We start from the raw sequence: 20,540 nt of genomic DNA on the forward strand, positions 1-20,540 counted from the left end.
AAATGACTCGAAAGTGTATAAACCGTAAAGATTTGATTGTTCCGAAAGGGATGGTATTGTACAATATAATTATCAAGATTATAATATACAGTCAATACCGCAGTACCATCATAGTAGGTAGGTACATTCAATATATTTTCCATTCTGACCGTCTCTATATGGTTTCTGGGAGATTCGATCAGAGTAGTGGTATATAATAATAACATTCTGGTGTTTTTTATTCCGTCGTAGGTATTGTACATTTCACTATAGAGTATATTGTACTACTATATTATATGACAGGGCAAAAGAGGTCACCAATTAATATTTTTGAAGGCCATTTTAGGCGTTCAGAAAGTCTTCTAATGCCATCAAAGTGTAATGTACATATTTGACCAATAGCAAAATAAAACTATGAAAATTGAAAATATCATATAATCCATCATACATAATAATAATTTAAAAACAAATTTCTCGTCTGCGGGTCAGATAAAAATTCGTAAGTACACGATTTGAGGTCCCTGTTCACGGCGTATCGTTGTGTCGGTGAAGTCACCCACGGTGTATTTTCGTGTGAGATAGACCTATAAATAAGTGAATATGTACGTTACTACACGAGTACACGAGACATATTATATAAACGGTCATTTGAAATGTGAGTTCCTTCACGAAATTAAAAATGGATGTAAATACATATGAGTTCTTACCAAGGACAACAATATATTTGATACGTAAATTATTTTACAAACAAATTCACATTCCACCTTAATCGCAGACATATCGAAACTGACAAATTACGTGTGATTGATGTGGTTAAGTTTTTTTTTAGCTATTTCGAATAGTTTTATTGGTTTTACAACTTACCATGGCGATGACTAAATGAAAGACTAGACATATTTTTCGTCTTGTGTGGAATCTAATCGTGTTCCACCTGACCACCTATAATACTCGTGACATTTTCAAAAAATATTAAATCGTTAAAAAAAAAGGCCCATAAATAATTGTTGTCACACAGACGCCGCAAGTAGGTTATTGTGATGGATAAGGCGAGGTGTCCGCATGCAATAACAACAATAATAATAATGCGTCACATTATCAACGGTTTATATGCATTCGTCGCGATTTGTTTGTTCTTCGAAATGATTAACAATCCTAAGGCTATAGGTGTAGACACGCGCAGTCTAGATTGTTGTAACATAATATAATTCCGGAGAATTCGATCGCGTATGGTATACGTCAATGATAAAAAACGCGTGAGAGTGGACGTGTTGAGATGCGTTTTTTTTTTAAACAAATCACTATCACTAATATTTTTACACTTGTGCGCGTTTGAGAGATTTGATCTGTTCGTGAATGAGCATTTTTAAATCGTTATATAATGTTGTCACTAACATGCACGTTATTTATAAAAACCGACACTACCTATAACTGCTATGAAAAGTTCGTACGTTTTCAAAGCACGGGATCATAACCTAACCTGTAACTGAACTTTCTGTTGTGTATAGTGTTTCGTTTATTATTTAAAAATATTTTTCATTGTATTAAACCGTATTGTAACAATATAAAAGTATTATTAACTACCTAAATCATATTAAATGTTTACTTTGAAGTTTAAACGGCCGTTAAACGTTACAACGAGCAATAATATACCTTCCTATATTACCTTCCTAACAACCGACTGACAATCAAAACATTCATGTTCAACAAAAGTTCTGATTTCGGTCATATTGTGATTCCGAACTATTCCGTTGATGTGCTGACGAAATTCATTTCGGTTCCGATATCGCGGGCAAATGTCGTCGATCCTGTCCCGATCCGAACCGGTGCGCGACAAAACGATACGTATCGTTTACGATGTTCGTGTCGGTAAACCGACGCACTCTGATTTCTTTTCGTTGGACCAGGACGGTCTCCGCGGTGTGATACGCTCTCGAACAGTGTACGCTGTCGGACTCGACGACAACGCGGCGCTCTCAGCGTGCGTCCTCCGCGCCGGGTGGTCGGTCCCTACAACACACACGCACACACACACACAATATAATAATATATTGATATATGTGTATAATACGCGTGTGTGTATGCGTGTGTGGGTAATGGGTATCTAGCCTGACGCCCGAAAACCATTCCGTCGATGATGGGCTTTTTTTCTTTTACACCATTAAACGCCGCCGCATTGTGTTTTAACAAATTTTTTTTTTTTTTGTTCTCACCGAAGACGCGTACAATAATAGTGATAATAATTATAAGGTTGTAATGGGTGTTACATAATATTATTATCGTAAATCGTTATGTTGTTTGCCAAACGCCGTACAACAACTATATAATATACAACACAACAACAGCAACAACAACAACAACAATGATAATACAATATAAACGCACGCGTCTTGTAGAAATACTATACTAACCTAATACCTACCTAAGAATCTTGATGATTTGTCATCAAACCAACAGTGATGACGAGAAGCGACTTGAGAAAGAAAAAACCGTAATGACATTTCAATTTCAAAGTATTATGTCGATGATATTACGTCCGGTGTACATATATATTGTTCTGGCTGCACATAAACAGTATAATATATTAATATTAAGATCTTACGATTTACGAGACCGACAGGGACGCAGATTTGACGAGCGACGCTCTCCTCGGCTCATTAAAACCATCTGTTCCGGCGCGTCGTCTGTTCCGATTTTTCGCGATTTACGCGTACCGCACACGCATCGATTTGATTTCCCACCGAAGACGCGGCAGCGGCCAATCAAACGCTCAACGGAGGCCAATTAAACGAGCACGTCACGTAGGTTAAACGACTGCGCGACGACGACGACGACGTCCAATTATTCGATATTATTATTATTATTATTATTATTATTATTGTTGTTGTTCGTCGGCGAAATATCGTTAGCAAATACATATATACAGTGTACACACACGCAACGTCGTCCTTGGCCGGTCGAGCAATAATTTCAGAGACAAACGACCGGCGTTACGGGGCCACACAGTGCGCTCGCGGCGAACTGGCGTGCAATAGTAGGTACCTGTACATAGACTCACTGGTACAACTGTATTATAATATACGCAAAACACATAATTTTTTATCATAATAATATGTACATTAAATGTTGTCAGAGCGGCGTATTTCCCGAAACCTGCACCGCGCCAAACGAGAAGGACTTTTCGCCGCCTTTCCTTATCGCGTGTATGGCTTGTCCGTTCCGATAACCTGTAGACTCTGGTGCAACCACACATGTACATCATAATTACTAGATAGCCGACCGTCTTCTTATCAACGATGCTGGTAGCCACGTTCGACTATTGGGCAATGTTCACCAATCTTTAGAAAGATGTGATAATAATCATTAATCAACAACATTTCGTACCAAACAAATGACAAGAATTTGTTAACGTTGCCCAAGTGACAAATGGCGTTGGGCATCATAATTCAGTAATGTTGTCGCGCATGGAGTGGGCTGTCTAGTTATTATATAGTATTCATATTATTGTATACATCTATGTGGGGGTGCAATGGTGCATCAACCGCAGCGACGTCCCTAAACCGATTTCTACATGACGTGCACTCGCGATATAATAATGTATTCCGTGAGTTCATCCCGTTTTCTTCTTATTTGGACCAAAGTATAGTGTGTAAAAATCGTTGAACATTTCACTATCCCTTCAACCCCCCTCCACGCGCCCCGTGGCCCCCGCACAATATGACCGTCGGACTTAACTCGCGGGCGCCGCCTAGTCATCGCCGTGTAATAATATTAAACTTCGGCCGTATTATGTATACGCCTAATATTATTAGTTATTGCCTATATCGTAACTCGAGAGGAGAATCCAAATATACAACCGCGAACGCGAAGACTATAAACGCCTTGTTTGGTCGGTTGTATTGGCTGTATTTATATACTTATATATAGGCATCCCACGGTGTCCATTATTAATGATCCGTCCGTCACATATCATACACGAACATACACTTCACACCTATCGGCCATCATCGTCGTCTATAAGCATATAATATACGCCAGTCATTAAACCCATCTTCCGAGCGGCCCGGTGCTCATAATACGATATTACATATATTATTATAGACGTTGTATTATACATCGTTATAAATGTTATACGAAATATTGATCCTATATATATTATTATTATACCAATAAAATAGAATTTTTTTTTCTCCCCCCGTTTCGTTTTCCCAAATCAATTTGTTCAATAATAATTATCGAGGAATTCGTATCGATCATCACTGTAGCATAATATTATAACGCCGCCGCCGCCCGACCGACACCCACAACGCTCGTCTAACCCCGTTAGTGACCTGTGACCGGCTTGTTCCTTTTATTTGATATTTTTTTCCCTCTCGTCTTCTTTTACTACTAATTTACAGCGACGACCGAAACCGCCGCAATAGTTTTATTTTTTTCGTGTTACCGAAACAAAAAAATGTACCCACACTCGACGACCCACAGAAATTCGTAACGTGGAAACGGTATATTTCATTATATTCGTTTTCGCATTTCGTTCTGCCCATTTCGCCCGTTATTGCTGTCTATTTTCCACCATCACTATCGATGTGACGAATAACCGCACTAAAGTCCTCGTTACACTATGTCACTGTGATGTTTGACATCGCAATTTATTAAAATATACCTAATAGGCAAAGAGACTAAAAAAAAATGTCTGCTATTTATATTTTCATTAATTAAAAATATTATTTTATTAAAATAAATTAATTTTTACAATTATATAAGAAATGAACTGTGGTTGTACGTAAAAATCATTATAATTATTTATGTTGCAGTTATTTTCTAGTCCCTGGTTATCTAATTTTTTTGATTCTGGTATGTATTGGATAGATAATACGTACGATTTTTATTTTATTTGTCCTTTTTCTAATCTAATGTATCTGTGCAATTGACACGTTATTCGTCTGACTAAATCAGTGTCTTCAGCATTATTGAGATCTACCTATATGTATTTTTTTTTAATGAAAAATAAATCTTTAAAAAAGTATCGGATAAGTGTGTAATATGACCATGTTTCTACTCAACTGTATATAAACCCAAAATAAAGAGAAAATGTTGGAATGATTTTTTTCACGATCGTTTTGAATTATATAGTCACTACAATATATTATTATGTTACCGCTGGAGAATGTGAATAAATAATAAATACATATATTTTATTATACTATTATTATGATATATCTGAAGAAAAAAAACGTCTTAAAGTATCGTTTCGACACCAATCGAATACTAAATTATTATTTTTATCAATTCTGCGAACATTTTGGATTCAGACTTTATTCACGGTGTTGGCACCCCGACATAATCTAACGTGATGTCATCGTACAAGACCATAGGCTGCATACTTTTTATTTTCGTTTGATTTGAAGGACCGGCGACCGGCTCGTCGTTGTCGTCGTTGTCGCCATCGTCATCGTTGAAATTCACCTCAAAGTCCACACCCATAGCACAACGAAAAATAGTCAATAGAAAATTTAACGTACACAAACAACTCTGACACCACAATAATACCTGTAACGAAAATTTTTAGTTTTAGTCGGCCGGACTCTATTATTCGACAACATGCTGAAGGGCTTTTTATTTTAATTTGTATCACAGTACCTACATAAAAATGTGTAATTTTTACCAAGTTAATATTACATTGATAATATTATTTACTACATCGCATACACTGTTTATTTTCTCTCTCTGACCAACTTGCAACATAGACAAAACACACGAAGCAGAATTTTTTTTGATAAATTGTCTTCATGTCTTGTTACGTTGCGCGTGGGCCAGAAGAGAAACAAATAATGCGATGACAATCATCTTAATATTCCCATTCAATTATTTAATATGTTTGTATTATTTTTCGTTAAGTTTATAATCTTTAATTTATTATCATTTATTATTCAAAATAGCCACAATTTCTGATCGTCCATAATATGTAGTAGGTTCTTACATTTTTCTGAGGTTCATAACGTAAAACATACAAATTAATTGCTTAAAATATTATGTATATTAATGGACCTTTTAGGTAGACAAAAAATCTGGGTCTTGAAAAATATATTGATACCGACCCGGGAATTTTAAATTGGTACCAGGGTGAGCCGAGATTTTTCCTTATAAGTAAAAACTTAAATCTCTAGCCGCCAAATTACAGCACAATTGTATTCTATAGCCTAATATCTATGGGTTGTAAGTTAAAACTATCTGCACTATTTAAAATTGTCGGACCTCATTTAGACCTTCAATACTTACTATGGTTCTGATGTAGTACGGTTTCTCATATTTTTCACTGAAACAAAATACCTAATATCAAATATTCAAATCGATAGTGCATTCGCTGACACAGCAGGGGTGGAGGTTAATTTTGATCCTATATACTTACAATCGAGTGTAAATGTAGTTGTCTACCGGTAGGTGTAATAGGGTGGCGACAAATAATAGATAGCCGTTGGTAAACTGTGCAGCTATCATGATCGAACGTATGAAATACCAAAAATTGAAACAACTGGCGAAGAAGACCACTTGCCACTGTCCGACCATGTCACTGTATATGATAGGAAAGAAAATAACAAAACTACGGACGAGTTCCACAATATTGTTGCAAGCGGGGACATTCTGTCCACGAATAAGAGATATTCCTATGTCTGCATAATTTTTATGGATATTCCTTGGGGGGGGGGGGCTTACGTCTATCAATACGCCTCTCGTTCAAGAGTCTGACATTCAATTGCAACTGCATTTCAAACCAACTCCACGGTAACAATCTCCAACTCATATATTGAATCCTGATTTCACCTATATCCGACCTTGATAATCTAGTAGCCCGCTCAAAAGAGTTTTTGAGTTTTCAAAAGAGTAAAACAATGACCACGAACCTGAAGTATTTGCTGTGATCGAACTCTGAGACTGAAGATCCACCGCGGCCGAACACCAGGAACATGCTCATCCACACGACCGAGCTGATGCCCACCTTTAACGAGAACGAGAACGTGTCGTAACAGTTGTCGTTCCGGTACCAGACCTGCTCGTCGGACAGGATCGTCTGGTTCTTTTCCCTGGACAAGTCCTGCACGGTAATAGCCGAGTTGTACAGGTAACAGCGGTTGCCCGACTGTACCACGGCCAGGTAGAACATGATACTGCTGGCCAAGCCCACCACGCTCGTCAACGCGTACCCGGCCATGTGACTCACTTGCCACACGATCGGCACCAAATCCGTGTCTTTTATTCCGACGGCGATCATATTTTGTTCGCTATTGCTTTTGTCTTCTGGCTTCATCATAGCTGAAGGTTTGATTGTTATTGTGTTGTTATCAATATTGTTTATAAACAAGATTTGGTAGTATTGTATGGTTGTCTGTTGTCGGGCAAACGGTCCAAAGTGTGTGTGCGGCGCAGGCATGGGTAACACTTTTGGCGGCTGCACCTTAATAATAATATACGTGACGTACACTAAGTCACTAACAACTTCTGTTTATTAGAATGAAACAGGTTTCAAATCATTGTGGACTATATATAATGTAAAATCCTAGATTATTGTGGCTAAACAAACTACGTATATATTTATTACAATATTGTGTGTTTGTCCACAGCGTGCTCTACATCGCGTTCGTTTTCTTCCGTTGGTTTCCCCGTTTTTTTTTTTTTTCATAATAATGTACGCGCGTTACGTGAATGATAAATACGTAGGAAGTACTAGTTTTTTATGCACAAACATTATACAATATGCATAATATATCATTATATATGTATATTCTATTTGTATATAAATATTTGTGTCATTGGATTTACATTTGAGTTTTCTAAAAAACATATAGGTAATTCATATCATATGCATTATATACTCACGACACGTCAACACGTTCGTATATTTTATTTGAATTCACGTGTCCCGGGGACAACTATTTCGATGAACTCTCCGTGCATTATATAATTCGTTGAATTTGAAAACTTACAATACACACTGAATACGATTTTGATTAAGCTGTGCAGATAGTCGATAATTATTATGGATCTATCTATAGAAAGAAAAAAATGAAAACTCATTTCGGAATCTTTGTCAGTTACCGTTTGTGATAATTATCAGGAGGCTCATTCGGCGGTTTAACACTCGTCATGCGCGGCGATGAAAGCGGCGCGAGTCCATAAGGGATCGGTCCCCCGTGGTCTTTTTTTTATTAAGGTTTTTATTTTATAATCTCTTTGCGGCATTAAAAAAAAAAAAAAAAACGAAAAGCAATTAAACGCCGATAGGATTATTTATTGAAATCTCGATTATCGTTTCTAGGTGAATTATTTTTCACGAGGCGTTCTACATGGTAGATGCTTCATCGTAGCTATTATAATAATGTGATATACAAATCGGTCGGTCAGAATATACTTTAATTAATTGTTGTATACGTTTTATCTTATTGTTAATTATTCTAAATTCATAATTTAATTGCACCGTTTTATTTTTTACTAGTGTTTCAGTTTAACTAGCGTTAAACCTAAGTAACGTGTACATTATACAGATCTTTCCGTCTCATAAATCATAATAATATAGATGGTTAAGTGCACACAAGTGTTAAGGCAGCAGCAGCAGCAGCAGTACATTATACAGATCTTTCCGTCTCATAAATCATAATAATATAGATGGTTAAGTGCACACAAGTGTTAAGTACACACTTGTGCATTTTTCAAAATCATATTTAAAGATTTATGGGAACGCATGAAGAAATAATCAAAGCAATTTCCTGTCAAATATGTATTTAAAAAAAATTGTTAACTTCCTGCGAAGAAAAATACATTTTCACAATTCGGCGTAATGCAATACCGCAGTACCTACCTATAATTCCATAATTATACCTAATTTGCGCACAAAAGAATTCGTATTCCACGGTATAGTTATTGTAACACATTTTCTATAAAATTGCACTTGTATTTCGAATAACGCGTTTCGCTTATATACAGAAGGAATACATTTTATTTGAAATTTTTTTGAAAAATAAACGTCACCTGCAGGCGCCTTTCAATCGGGACGCCCACGAAATCGTCTTGCATCATGACGATGGTGCGAGACGACGTCACGGGATACACACCGTGTAGACGCACTGCAGTTATATAGCTCCTCCGAGGCCCACACGCCACCGGAGACTGCAGCGTGTACCTCGTCGTGGTGCAACGAATATATTATTATTATTATACGCTCCTCGCGCATGATATTATTATATAATAATGTGATGTATACGATGTACATTTAATACCCATAACGCTTAAACCGATCCCCTCGGCCGAGTGTTCCCGTTTTTGTCGCTCTTCACACTCGCTCGTGACAGCCGCGGTCGCACACGATACCTAATCGTATTATACATTGTTGTTATTATTTTATTATGGTAAACGGAGACTGCCGCAGACCGGCCGCGGTGGGACGGCGATAGATATCACCGACGATAATGATATATACCTAGGTAATCCGTCCGGTGCTTCTGGTTTCAGTTTTACGATCGGCAGTCGATTAAGGTGGAGGTGGCCACAATGATAATAATAATAAACGAGTGGTGCGCCTGGCCCGGACTACCCGTCTTGGTCGTAACAATAATATTTTAATATCATCCAAACCAGCAGCAGCATCACTCCATATAACAGCTATCCATCAGTCTAATACCGCCGCCGCCGCCGCCGCTACGGATCTGATTTATCCGATTAGACGATTATCACAATGACCTTTGAGATTTATTCGAGACGGAGTTTTCTCCCATCATTTTCGATCGGTTTACTAATGACAGCTGCAGTCGCGGCCAGTGCCCCATAAAGGGGGATGGTGGGTGGAATTGGGGTGCTAAGCGCACTCCTAAAAAAAAAAAAAACGAGCCTTATAATATCCTGACTTTCTAAGAATATTTGTCAAAAATAACGTCCGTGTAATAGCATAAGTACATTTTTCTATGATCGGAACGTCTGCGTATAATATAATATGCGTTAATAGAACTCGCGAAGCCTTACGGCGGGCTTGTAGGTTGCCGTCTGCTGCACATTGCTATAGAAAACATACGTTCGGAGTGGTAAAATAATATCTTTCACGATCGAACGGCCAATTTGTCAAAATCGTATCCGATGAAACGCAATGATAGCCAAAATATAATAATACAATATGTGTTACCCACGTGGTTTTTAATCCATATTTATAAATATTTGTTCCCATCGTATTTATATTTAGCTGGACACCGAGACACTTATTTCCCTTTAGACGCAAGTGTATAAACGAGTAATTTTTGTGAATTTTCCCCTGTACCATCGATGTCAGCCGCATAAATTAATCGGTCTATGGGTGTGTGCGAGCTGCGCATGTCAGATACCACAGTTCCATTATATAATATTATTATTGTATGAATCCGCTGTGTTATCCACGGTCGTTTTCCACTGAGTACCTAAAACATAAACCTCCGGAGGAACACCCCCCCCCCCCCACACACCGATTTTCATACACAAACGTTATGCAGGAAATCAAAATTCACATAATTAATATACTGTGTTCTAATATAATATTATACTAGCCACTGTCGTCTACGCCTTCGATACAAATGCAAAACCACATTGTAAAAATTCGCAGGCGTAAACGCACAAAAAAACCACAACATTTTTAATTTAAGAATTCTATTACACTCGCATTCGTATTAATGTATTATATTTTATATACCAATCTCATTACTTCCGCATCAGTTTACGTTGACCCGCAGTTGACGGTTAAATAAAAAACCGATAGGACAGAGGACGTGGTTCTGACTTTGACCCACTCACTCCCCATTTAAAATCAATAAATTATTTTACGGTTTGGAAATAAACGATCTCTATAACGTGACTTGACGATTGTTTCAGGAAAAAAATGGCGAAGTCTGACGCCACAAGACCGTCGGCCGTACGTGGAGGAAGCTGAACGGCTGCGGGTGATCCACATGCAAGAACACCCCAACTACAAGTACAGGCCCAGGCGCAGGAAGCACAACAAGCAGCGGGCGGGCTCGCCGACTTCCGTGGTCGGTGTGTCGGCCGCGGTGGCCCAGGGTGGATCCGGCCACTCGCCCACGTCCCGGCGCCCAAACTCGGCGGGCCAAGTCAAGCTGGTCCAGTACCCGTCCAGCTCGCCGTACCAGAGCTCGTCGTCGTACTCGTCGCCGGCCATCCACCAGCAGCAGCCGTACGCGTACCAGCCGTACAGCCCGTCCAAGACCACGTCGCCGTACTACCCGAACAGCGAGAGCCCGTACTCGCCTGTCCGCGTGTCCGAGGTCATCACTCCCGAGTCTTCGCCCACGTGCAGTCCCGATCCGGAAAAACCCACCGGCCAGGCCTCGGCCAGCGACGAGACTGGCAGTGTTGGCGGACAGGTCCCAGACGGTGGACTGCTGCATCAGCGGTCGGCCAGCAAGACGCCCACGCTTCCCACGCCCGAGCTGTCGCCCATGGAACCGGCCACAGGCGCAGGCAAGGACCCTCACCACCACTCGCACCACCATCAACACCACGGCCACCAACACTTGCACCATCCGTATCACCGGGCCGATGTCGTCAAGTACGAACTCGACGACTTTGGCGGCTATTACGGCGGTGGACAAAAACAGCTAAACAACAACCACCACCGACAATTCAACAACAATAACATTCAGACGTCGTCTTATCAACCGGCTCCCGGTTCGATTGCGGCCATGGGCGTGGCCAAGGGCATGGTGATGATGTGCACCAATCAGCGGTTGGCTTACGAGCACAACAACATCGTGACCGGTACGTTTTACCCTCCGATTGCCACATCCCAAGACCAGCAGGTTCTGGGACCCAACTCACAACACCAACAACAGCAACAACAGCAACAGCAACAGCAGCAGCAGCAGCCGCATTACGCTAACAGGCCGTTTTATTCAACCAGCGGAATTCACGCCGCCGGTACCGCCGTTTACACGAGCGGCCTCTCGTCGGCCGCGACCATCGCAGCCGGCAGACCTCCATCTGATGGATACCACGGTAAGTGCAGTGCAGAGTCTGAAGTGTGCCAGAAATGCCACCGACTGTACTCATCAGTTTTTTTTATATTTCTCTTATTTTGTTTTACAGCCGCCGGAAGCATACTGCAGCAGCAACAGCAGCAGCAAGAAGACCACCACCAAAACTTGCAGGGCTTGCAACAGCACAGGCAACCGTCGACGGGCAACGAATACCACGGAGGCGGTGGCGGCACGGGCAGAGGGGTTGGCGGTGAAATCATCGAGATGAGCTTCGACCATCACCAATCGCCGTCGGAAATGCTGTTGGCCAACCTTCAGCGGCCCAGATCTCAGCAGTCCGACATCGCGGTGGACGCTTCGTCGTCCACCGGAGCCGGCTCCGAACTTGACCGGTACTTGAAGTACATGGCCCAACAGCCAGACAACAATCACAACTATCAGCAACAGCAGCAGCAGCAGCAGCAGCAACAGCAACACATGTTTGCCGGCATACAACAATCGCACCACCAACAACAACACCACCACCACCATCTGCAGCAACAGCAGCAGCAGCAGCAGCAACAGCAACAGCAGCAGCAGCAGCAGCAGCAGCAGCAGCAACAGTACAGCTCTTACTACGCGCCGGCAGTGGTGCAACACGTCGTTCACCAGGACGCCCACCATCACCACCAACAGCACCACGGTCCGTCGTATCTGCTCAACAACTGCGGTATAAAAAGCGAGTTCGGCGGTTACGCCACGCTGGACGGCCTACCGCCCCAACACTACCCCGACGTGCAGAACGTCCCGGCCACGGCCAATATGCAGAGCGTGGCCGCAGCAGCGGCCGCCGCTGCGGGACAAGTGTTGGCCGCTGGAGGTGGTGGCAAACCGGACGAGGAGTTCAGCGTCATACTCGCGGACGTCCGGAAGACTTGCTACAGCAGTTGAAGTCGTCTGATGATCTGATTGGCGGGCGTAACGGAAAACGAAAACGAGAAAACGTTTCGGTCCGCTCTTCGAAAACGCGCTCGAAATCAAACTTTACACGATGTATGCGTTCTTCTCGTTGCGATTTTTTTACTTTGATTTTCTATGATTACTATTATTATTTTATTTATTACACGCCTGCATCGCGCGAGAGGATGTGCACAACAATATGTGTGATAACACGTCTACTAATGTATAATGATTTTTGTACATGAACATAATATTCGAAAACCACATGGGTTCTGTGATTATTCGCTTTATCTTGGGCGACTCTGTTTTTTGTATGATTATTAATATTATTATTATTATTATTATTATTATTTATCTGTTTACAATATTTTATTTTTATCATTGCGTAAGAGGAGTATACGTTTTGCCGAAGGCAACAAAAAACGTGTTATCATAAACTTTATATATCATATTATTACTTATTAGTTATTAGCTTTAAGGCATTATTATTACTATTAATTATTATTACAGGGTTTGTTAAAATATGCATTAAATATATAGTTTTGTGATTAAATATATAATTTATAGACTATTATTATTATAGTATTGTACATATTATGTAAAACTTTAAGAAAGGGTTTAATTTTAAATTCCGATTTTCAACCGCAGTCTTCCTATAATCGAACAACAAATATTTTGATACATACGTTGTATAATAAGTTATAGGAATCGTGTCACGATAAAATATATCGATATATATATATATATAATTATTTATTTTTCTGTATAACTCATTTCTGTACATTTATATATAATAACAATTTTCGGTTGTATAAATAATACAATTATATTATTTTTGTACATCGTTCTTACCATGCTCGTATTATTGGCTATACATAGTAAACTAGAATTATGTGTGTACGTTATATTCGCATGTGTTGTAATTATATTTTATTCCGTTATTCAGTGTATTATGTATGATATGTGTATTTTTTTTTTATATTGAATTTTGTAGTACTTAATTATTAATTATACATTAAAACCGCACAATATTGAAACATTTAATTATTAGTTGTTACACATTATATTATTGTTGTCGGGTCGTCATATACCTTCTCCTTTAACAGTTCAATTATTGCAGGTGTACTATCTGTAATGTGAGTCTTATACTCTTGTGTGCGCTGTACAGTGTTTAAATGACATCAAAGACGAGCAGGTTAATGAGTATAATTAACTCGAGTTAAGTCAAGAGAAAATATTAAAATCGATAAGTCAAAAAAGAATCTACTTTTTTTTAAATAATAATTAGTATTAGGACGATTGCGTTCTTTCTAATACCTAAATTACAATAAACAAATTGTATTGAACTTTTATCGTTTATAAGTTGATTAGAAAATTAACCAACTAGTTAATGCCCTTAAAATACCTTTAAAATAGTGTTTTATTTTCACATATTCGATTATAATTTATTCATATGCAAGACATTTTTAAATCAATTAATGTTTCTTTGTTTGTCGTCCATATGTCCACATACAATCATAGAACTAATAATAATAATAATAATAATAATGAATAATAATAGGTATCTAATAAATAATAATATTATCTTACAATAAATTGTTAAACTAAAAAGTAAACGATTTATTCAGAAACATTTTATTTACTTAAATTGAACAATGAATTTTCCCGGCCAGTCGACCGGCCAGTGACTATGCGGCTACAACTTGCACCGCCCCGACCCACGGGCCAATAATAACTTAACCAAAAAAATGTTGCACATGTGCATGCGCCTTCTGTGTGTTTTGATTTTTTTTTTTATCAAAATTATGCCAAAAATCACTGTTTCACTCGTGATGCAACCGAATTCTTACACGCTATACATTAAAATGTATAAACACAATGTTTGTGACTCGGTCTGGCGTGATGTCTAAATTCAGTCTAGCGCTGTACTCAGAGTGTACACAACGGTCGTCGTTTAAAGTTCCCGGATGGGTGACCACCTGAAATTTTTAGCAACGAAATCCTTGCCACACATGCAGTACGTGTTTCAAACCGACCGTTTCCCCCACAAACAACCAACGGCCAAATCTGCCAGGCTTTAAATCAATAAAAAAAAAAAATTACACAATGTTTATGAGCAACTCAATGAAGCTATCACACCCGCATATTATGTTAGATTTGATTTCAGCTGATGTCAATTTTGTGTACTTGGTATTAAAATACGAGTGTATAGTTTTTGAAAGAGAAAAAACTCTTATTCGGGGAATAATTGGCTCTGATTTTTCAATTAATTCAAGAAAAATATGTTATAAAAATACTAAATAAATGTGTAACTATTTAGACGTTTATTTGAATATTCTCAATTTAGACGATTTTGAATATTTTGAAACATTCAAAATATTAGTATTTATTTCTAGTGCAAATTATTTATCTTTGCCATGTATTTATATCATAGTATAATATAATACTCGTTTTAGATATAATTCTATATTGGCACTCGTGTCCAACTAATTTTGGAGGAAATGTTATGTACTTTTATTTCGCTGGCGCTTATGTATAGCCACAGGGTTGCAAATATTCATAACGTAGGTACCCATAAAATAATACTCGAACATCGCCGAGGTAACGAACATAACTTCTTAACTACCTATGTATATTGTATACGAATACGATTTCATAAGTAACAGTGTAACGTCGGCCTTTACAATCGCGCTTATCGCTTTCGAGTCCGTTTTTGATTTATAACGAAATACGTTTCCGGTGACTTGGATGTTATGATTTTTTTTTCTCATGTACCTATATTCCGTCCAACACCATTCTCGTCCCCGCATCGTCGCCGCCCACAACACCTGATATCGTGGAACCAAGAGAGTGAGACAGAGAGGTACACATATAGTCATAATAATAACGTGATGAGTGAGAGAAAGATAAATATATATAGGGAGAGAGAGAGAGAGAGAGAGAGAGATCAATCCACCTCGGCGGGACCGGCTAATAATCTTGGCCCGCGCAACACGCGATAAGATCGTATTAATATAATAAATGATCGTTTAAACATTAAACTAAATATATATACGCACATACATCCGTTTTCGATATCTGGAAGTCCATCGTGTATACCACACACGAACATTATGACCAGACATTTCTGCCCCAATCACATCATGCCTAATAATAATAATAATAATTTTATTATTATAATACGACGAGCGCGATGTTGTATATGCTGTCGTTGGTGCGTTGTTAATATTATTATACGGTGTCGGACCCGCGATGATAATCGTAAAACATTATTAGTTATTATTATTATATTACTTATTGGTTGTTATTATAAGCCATCGTCGAAACGACAATGAGAACGAGGCGATAGGAAAGACAAAAAAATTAACTATCCGCGTTCAGACATTGAGCCGGGTTGGGTGTGTGCCGCGTATGATATAACGTAATATATGAGTGCTGTACACATTATTTGTATAAGAAAATAATACTGATGTACGTAAGTTCTTATTTTATAATATTATTGATATTATAAATTACAGAATAAAATAATGCATATATAATATAGCATAAATACTAATGAAGATTCAACCTTTTTTTATTTTGTTATTTTATTCATTAAGAGCAGTTGTCTTAAACATGCTTTAAGCTCAACAAGGACTCAAGTTATAAGTATAATATGTATAGTATAAAAATATTAAACAATTAGAAAACTCTCGCGAATAAATGAAGTAAGTACCTACCAAAAAAGAGACATCGAACAACCATCAATAATATTTTTGACCTTAAGTTTGATAAACGGTGAATTCGCTGTAATATAATACTTAAGCTAACAGCACTAAGACTTGGTGGTATAGCGGGAATTATAGCTTTTCATTCTCCCTCTATAACTCTACAGACTTCACTATAAGATTCAAGATTTGCTGAACGCACATTTGTTAGCCACGCTCAACGGTTGGAAATAAAAAAAAAAACAAAAATAGTGCACTGACGTCCTCTTAGTACGTATTAAGTCAATACGATACGGCACCGATGACATTGTTGAAGTTACGTTATTCAGATAATATGTTAAAATGTAATAGTTAAATAATAATATTCGGGTTTATGTATAATTGTTATACTTCGTTTAACGAGGATTTGATTTGTCAATTTGTAAAAGTTGACCGTCCAACATTGTTTTCCCGTATTCATATTTGGTCATATCAATTCATATAACTCGTATTTGTGTAAGTTCAATATAAAACAGGAATAATAAAATAAATAACGTAGGAACCCAAAAGTAGAACTGATAATTATACCTATATTTAATGAATAAGTAGGTACTAAAAGTCCATAAACTGTCTATTGAACCTATACACATTAATATTACCATAGTTCATTATATGTTTGGTTTTGTTTATATATATTATATTCAATTAAGTTTTGATTTTAACTACAGTTTTATATTAAATTGAATATAAACGACATAAAACAAGTTTTAAAACATATTAAGTATGAGAGTTTGAGAATCAAATAAAATATTAAAAATCTAATAGGTATACCCATGTTGAATTATAATTTATTATAATTAACCTTGGAAGATGTTTACTTCTCGACTTCTCAGTTTTCACTAACTCCAATATAATTAATACGATACATTTACTGGACGTCCATCCTGCAACATGCTTACAGCCTACAGCTCCAGATTATTAAACATTGTGTATGATATGAAATGAATGTATGAACAAGGGAAATACAAAATATTTAAGCTAAACACAGAACATATCGTGAAATAATCTAAAACAAGTTGTGTGAAATAGTAAGTAGGTACCTACCTGTAAGACAACTGGATCGATGAAATCTCCTAAATACAATGTAATAACTCGAAAAACTTAAGAAAATATTTTAGAGAATTGTGGTTATTGAATTGCCTACTTCGTGATTGTTAGGAGTAAAATATATGATGTCCATGTAAAAAGAACTCCCCATTGCAGCATTCAAAACGTATACACTTTTTGTATTTTTTTTCTGACATGAAAAACACCTGTGCTTACTTGTCTATGTAATTCAATACCATATGTCCATATAATATCTTAATTGTACTGAAGAAACCGTCAAAAAGGTAGGTGTATTCAATAAATGAACCCTTCGGAATGAATATTATATTATATATACCTAGTTTCCATGTATCTATTACTTACCAAAATATTAACTAGGTACCCACTTGATATATTATTCACCCATTGAAATTAAATGGAAGTGGAACAGTTGAGATTTAATTCAAAAATGTTGCTTTTGGTGTATTGAAATTATTACTTTATTGACATAATATAATATAACCTTTAAATGTAAACATTAATTTACCTTTTAAATTATTACGTCTGTGATATCGAAAAAAAAGATTTTATGGACTTGCACTACATTTCTGGTATAAATATCAAATAATGAACTTATAATAGTATTAGATTTTGTAGCAAATTATTGGATCTACTTGGTTCTTAATGGGGCATTAAAAGTACAAAATTCCCAGTACTTTTCAAAATAATCGGGAACGACTAAAACATATCAAATTAAAACAGGAATATTTAAAGAAAAAAAACTTAAATATGTATCTATTTAAATTTTTCATTAAATATTTATATTTGCTACACTCTTTTAAATTGCCGATTAATAATCTTTAATGATAAGTGCAATGTATTATTATGTTATTTTTTTATTTTTCAAAAATGTTATTTTTATGGTCATGTAGAATGTTTCGTCAGGTAGGTACATTTCGACCGGATGCATAATATGCACACACTGACTGTTACTTAACTTTCTTAAAGCCCTGGTCGTAATAATAAGCGCTTGGCTTACTTCGTCACTGCCGCGTGTGTGCGTACGAATACGATTTCGTTTCGCTTTACCGAATGGAAGCCCCTCGAGGTCCTCTTTATACCTCGTGACTCAAAGCTGGGGGACAAGTTGATCATTTTTTCAACCAGTTTAAGTTAAGTTATCCTGAATATTTTAATAAGTTCAAGGCGGATAAAGAGCTAAATACAATTGTTTTGTGAACTGCAGGCTGCGCAGATACCTGTACGCCGTGTACGGTCTATAAATCAAAACTTGGTAAAATATAAAGTTAACTACCCAATCATATTTTTATGCTGCACGTTCTTTGTACGCATTCGTGCGGTTTGCATTTGTAATCCGTATTGGTTTCCTGGCGAATCGCCCCAAGCCGTACGGAAAGTATATACGAGCACGGACGGGACGCGCAACGGAAGTATGAGATTAAATCGATATAATTATTAATTATTATTATCGTTTCTCAAACAATATCGGGCCGTGATCAACAATAATATGTCATATATTTTACTTTCTTATCGTCCAATCCTAATTTATTAGCTCATATTATATTAATTATTACAAGTTAATATTATTTCGTGTATAAGGCGCTGGAAAGAACGATCTATTATATTATTTTAACGTTCTATCCCATAATAATAACATGAATTATTATAATAATTGTCTTAAATGCTCTGAAAAGAGTAAAATCCTTTATTGATAAAAAAAAAAAAAACTTTCAACATTTCAAATTCAGAAAATAGTTTTTTAACTAATGACCGAAATAGTAATATTAGTAATTTAATACAATATTTTCAAGTTCAAATAATCGTGTTACAATTCACAATTCATACTGCGACTTTCCTAGATTATTGAAATAGAATAATATTATGATAGATTACGGGTTATTGGATTGCTATTTTCTCCTTTTCGGATCCGACGATTCGCGATTTTGTACTCTAATTTCATAACCAGAGATTCGTCGTGACGGAAACACTAACCGGTCAATTCTGTAGACCGGCCCCCCGAGATGGAGACGGTAAACAACGTCCGGTGTAACGTCCTATCGATAACTTTATAACATTATAGGTAGGTAGGTAGGTAGGTACGCGCGTGACCCCCGGGGCTGTACCTATCCAGTATAATAAATAACAAGCAAAACTCTCCGTTTCGTGTACGTTAAAAATAATAATAATACACGCGTGCCTGCGCTGGCCGCGTACAATACGTGTGTGTATTATAATAATAATATTATTGTGGTCTAAGCCAGGGCCGCCGGCGGATAATTATATCTCGAGCCCTTAATGAAGACGCTCGCAGACCGATATCGTCGTCAGAGCACCTCCCACGAAACGGATTTCCTATACCAGATACCGTTATGATAATAACATTATCCATTATCGTATTACATTACACACACATTATAATGAATTACGTTATAAAATTAAAATATAGCTCACACTTCGGCGGCCCGGAGGTCTGGCGGGACTCCGTCGTCCGTCTTCGATCGCCCACAAACATCAAAATCGATTTATATTTTTTGAGTTGCTAATTGAAACAGAGTGCATTCGAAGTGATTCGACGCTAATATATTATACAGCGACGAATTATCAGTGAATTTCCCAAAAATTATGTCCCTGTCTACTCTACAACGTAGCACATTATTTTCATTTATAGATCATTAACGACTAACGTCACGAAAACACTTTCAACGATACTGCACTCGACGAAAAAGTAAAACATTTTATACTTGCAACGTGTTTTTTTTCTAATTATTTATCAAAACTAAATTTACGCAATTGTGTTTTTGTAATCAGTGACGTCCAAAAGTATGAC

At 37.4% G+C, this 20,540-nt stretch overlaps 2 protein-coding genes across 2 annotated transcripts in view; one reads left to right on the forward strand and one right to left on the reverse strand.

Annotated features, from left to right (window-relative positions):
- The window catches only part of LOC111032635 (putative transcription factor SOX-15), an 80,632-nt gene extending 67,369 nt beyond the window's left edge, over positions 1–13,263 (forward strand). Inside the window, exons 3-4 of the mRNA XM_022313033.1 lie at positions 10,861–12,000; positions 12,091–13,263. Coding sequence (XP_022168725.1) covers positions 10,861–12,000; positions 12,091–12,911 — 1,961 coding nt within the window. The 3' untranslated portion in view covers positions 12,912–13,263. The remainder of the gene's footprint in view (positions 1–10,860; positions 12,001–12,090) is intronic.
- On the reverse strand, positions 4,757–7,246 carry LOC111032636. The gene is made up of 4 exons (XM_022313034.1): positions 6,879–7,246; positions 6,386–6,547; positions 6,256–6,292; positions 4,757–5,526 (listed from the first exon to the last, which is right to left on the reverse strand). The coding sequence occupies exons 1-4, from the start codon at positions 7,244–7,246 to the stop codon at positions 5,296–5,298; spliced, it is 798 nt and encodes a 265-aa protein (XP_022168726.1). The 3' UTR covers positions 4,757–5,295.
- Positions 13,264–20,540: the final 7,277 nt, after the last annotated feature.

This window comes from Myzus persicae, unplaced genomic scaffold (assembly GCF_001856785.1).
Source record: "Myzus persicae strain clone G006 unplaced genomic scaffold, MPER_G0061.0, whole genome shotgun sequence".
In the NCBI taxonomy this organism is placed as follows: domain Eukaryota; kingdom Metazoa; phylum Arthropoda; class Insecta; order Hemiptera; family Aphididae; genus Myzus; species Myzus persicae.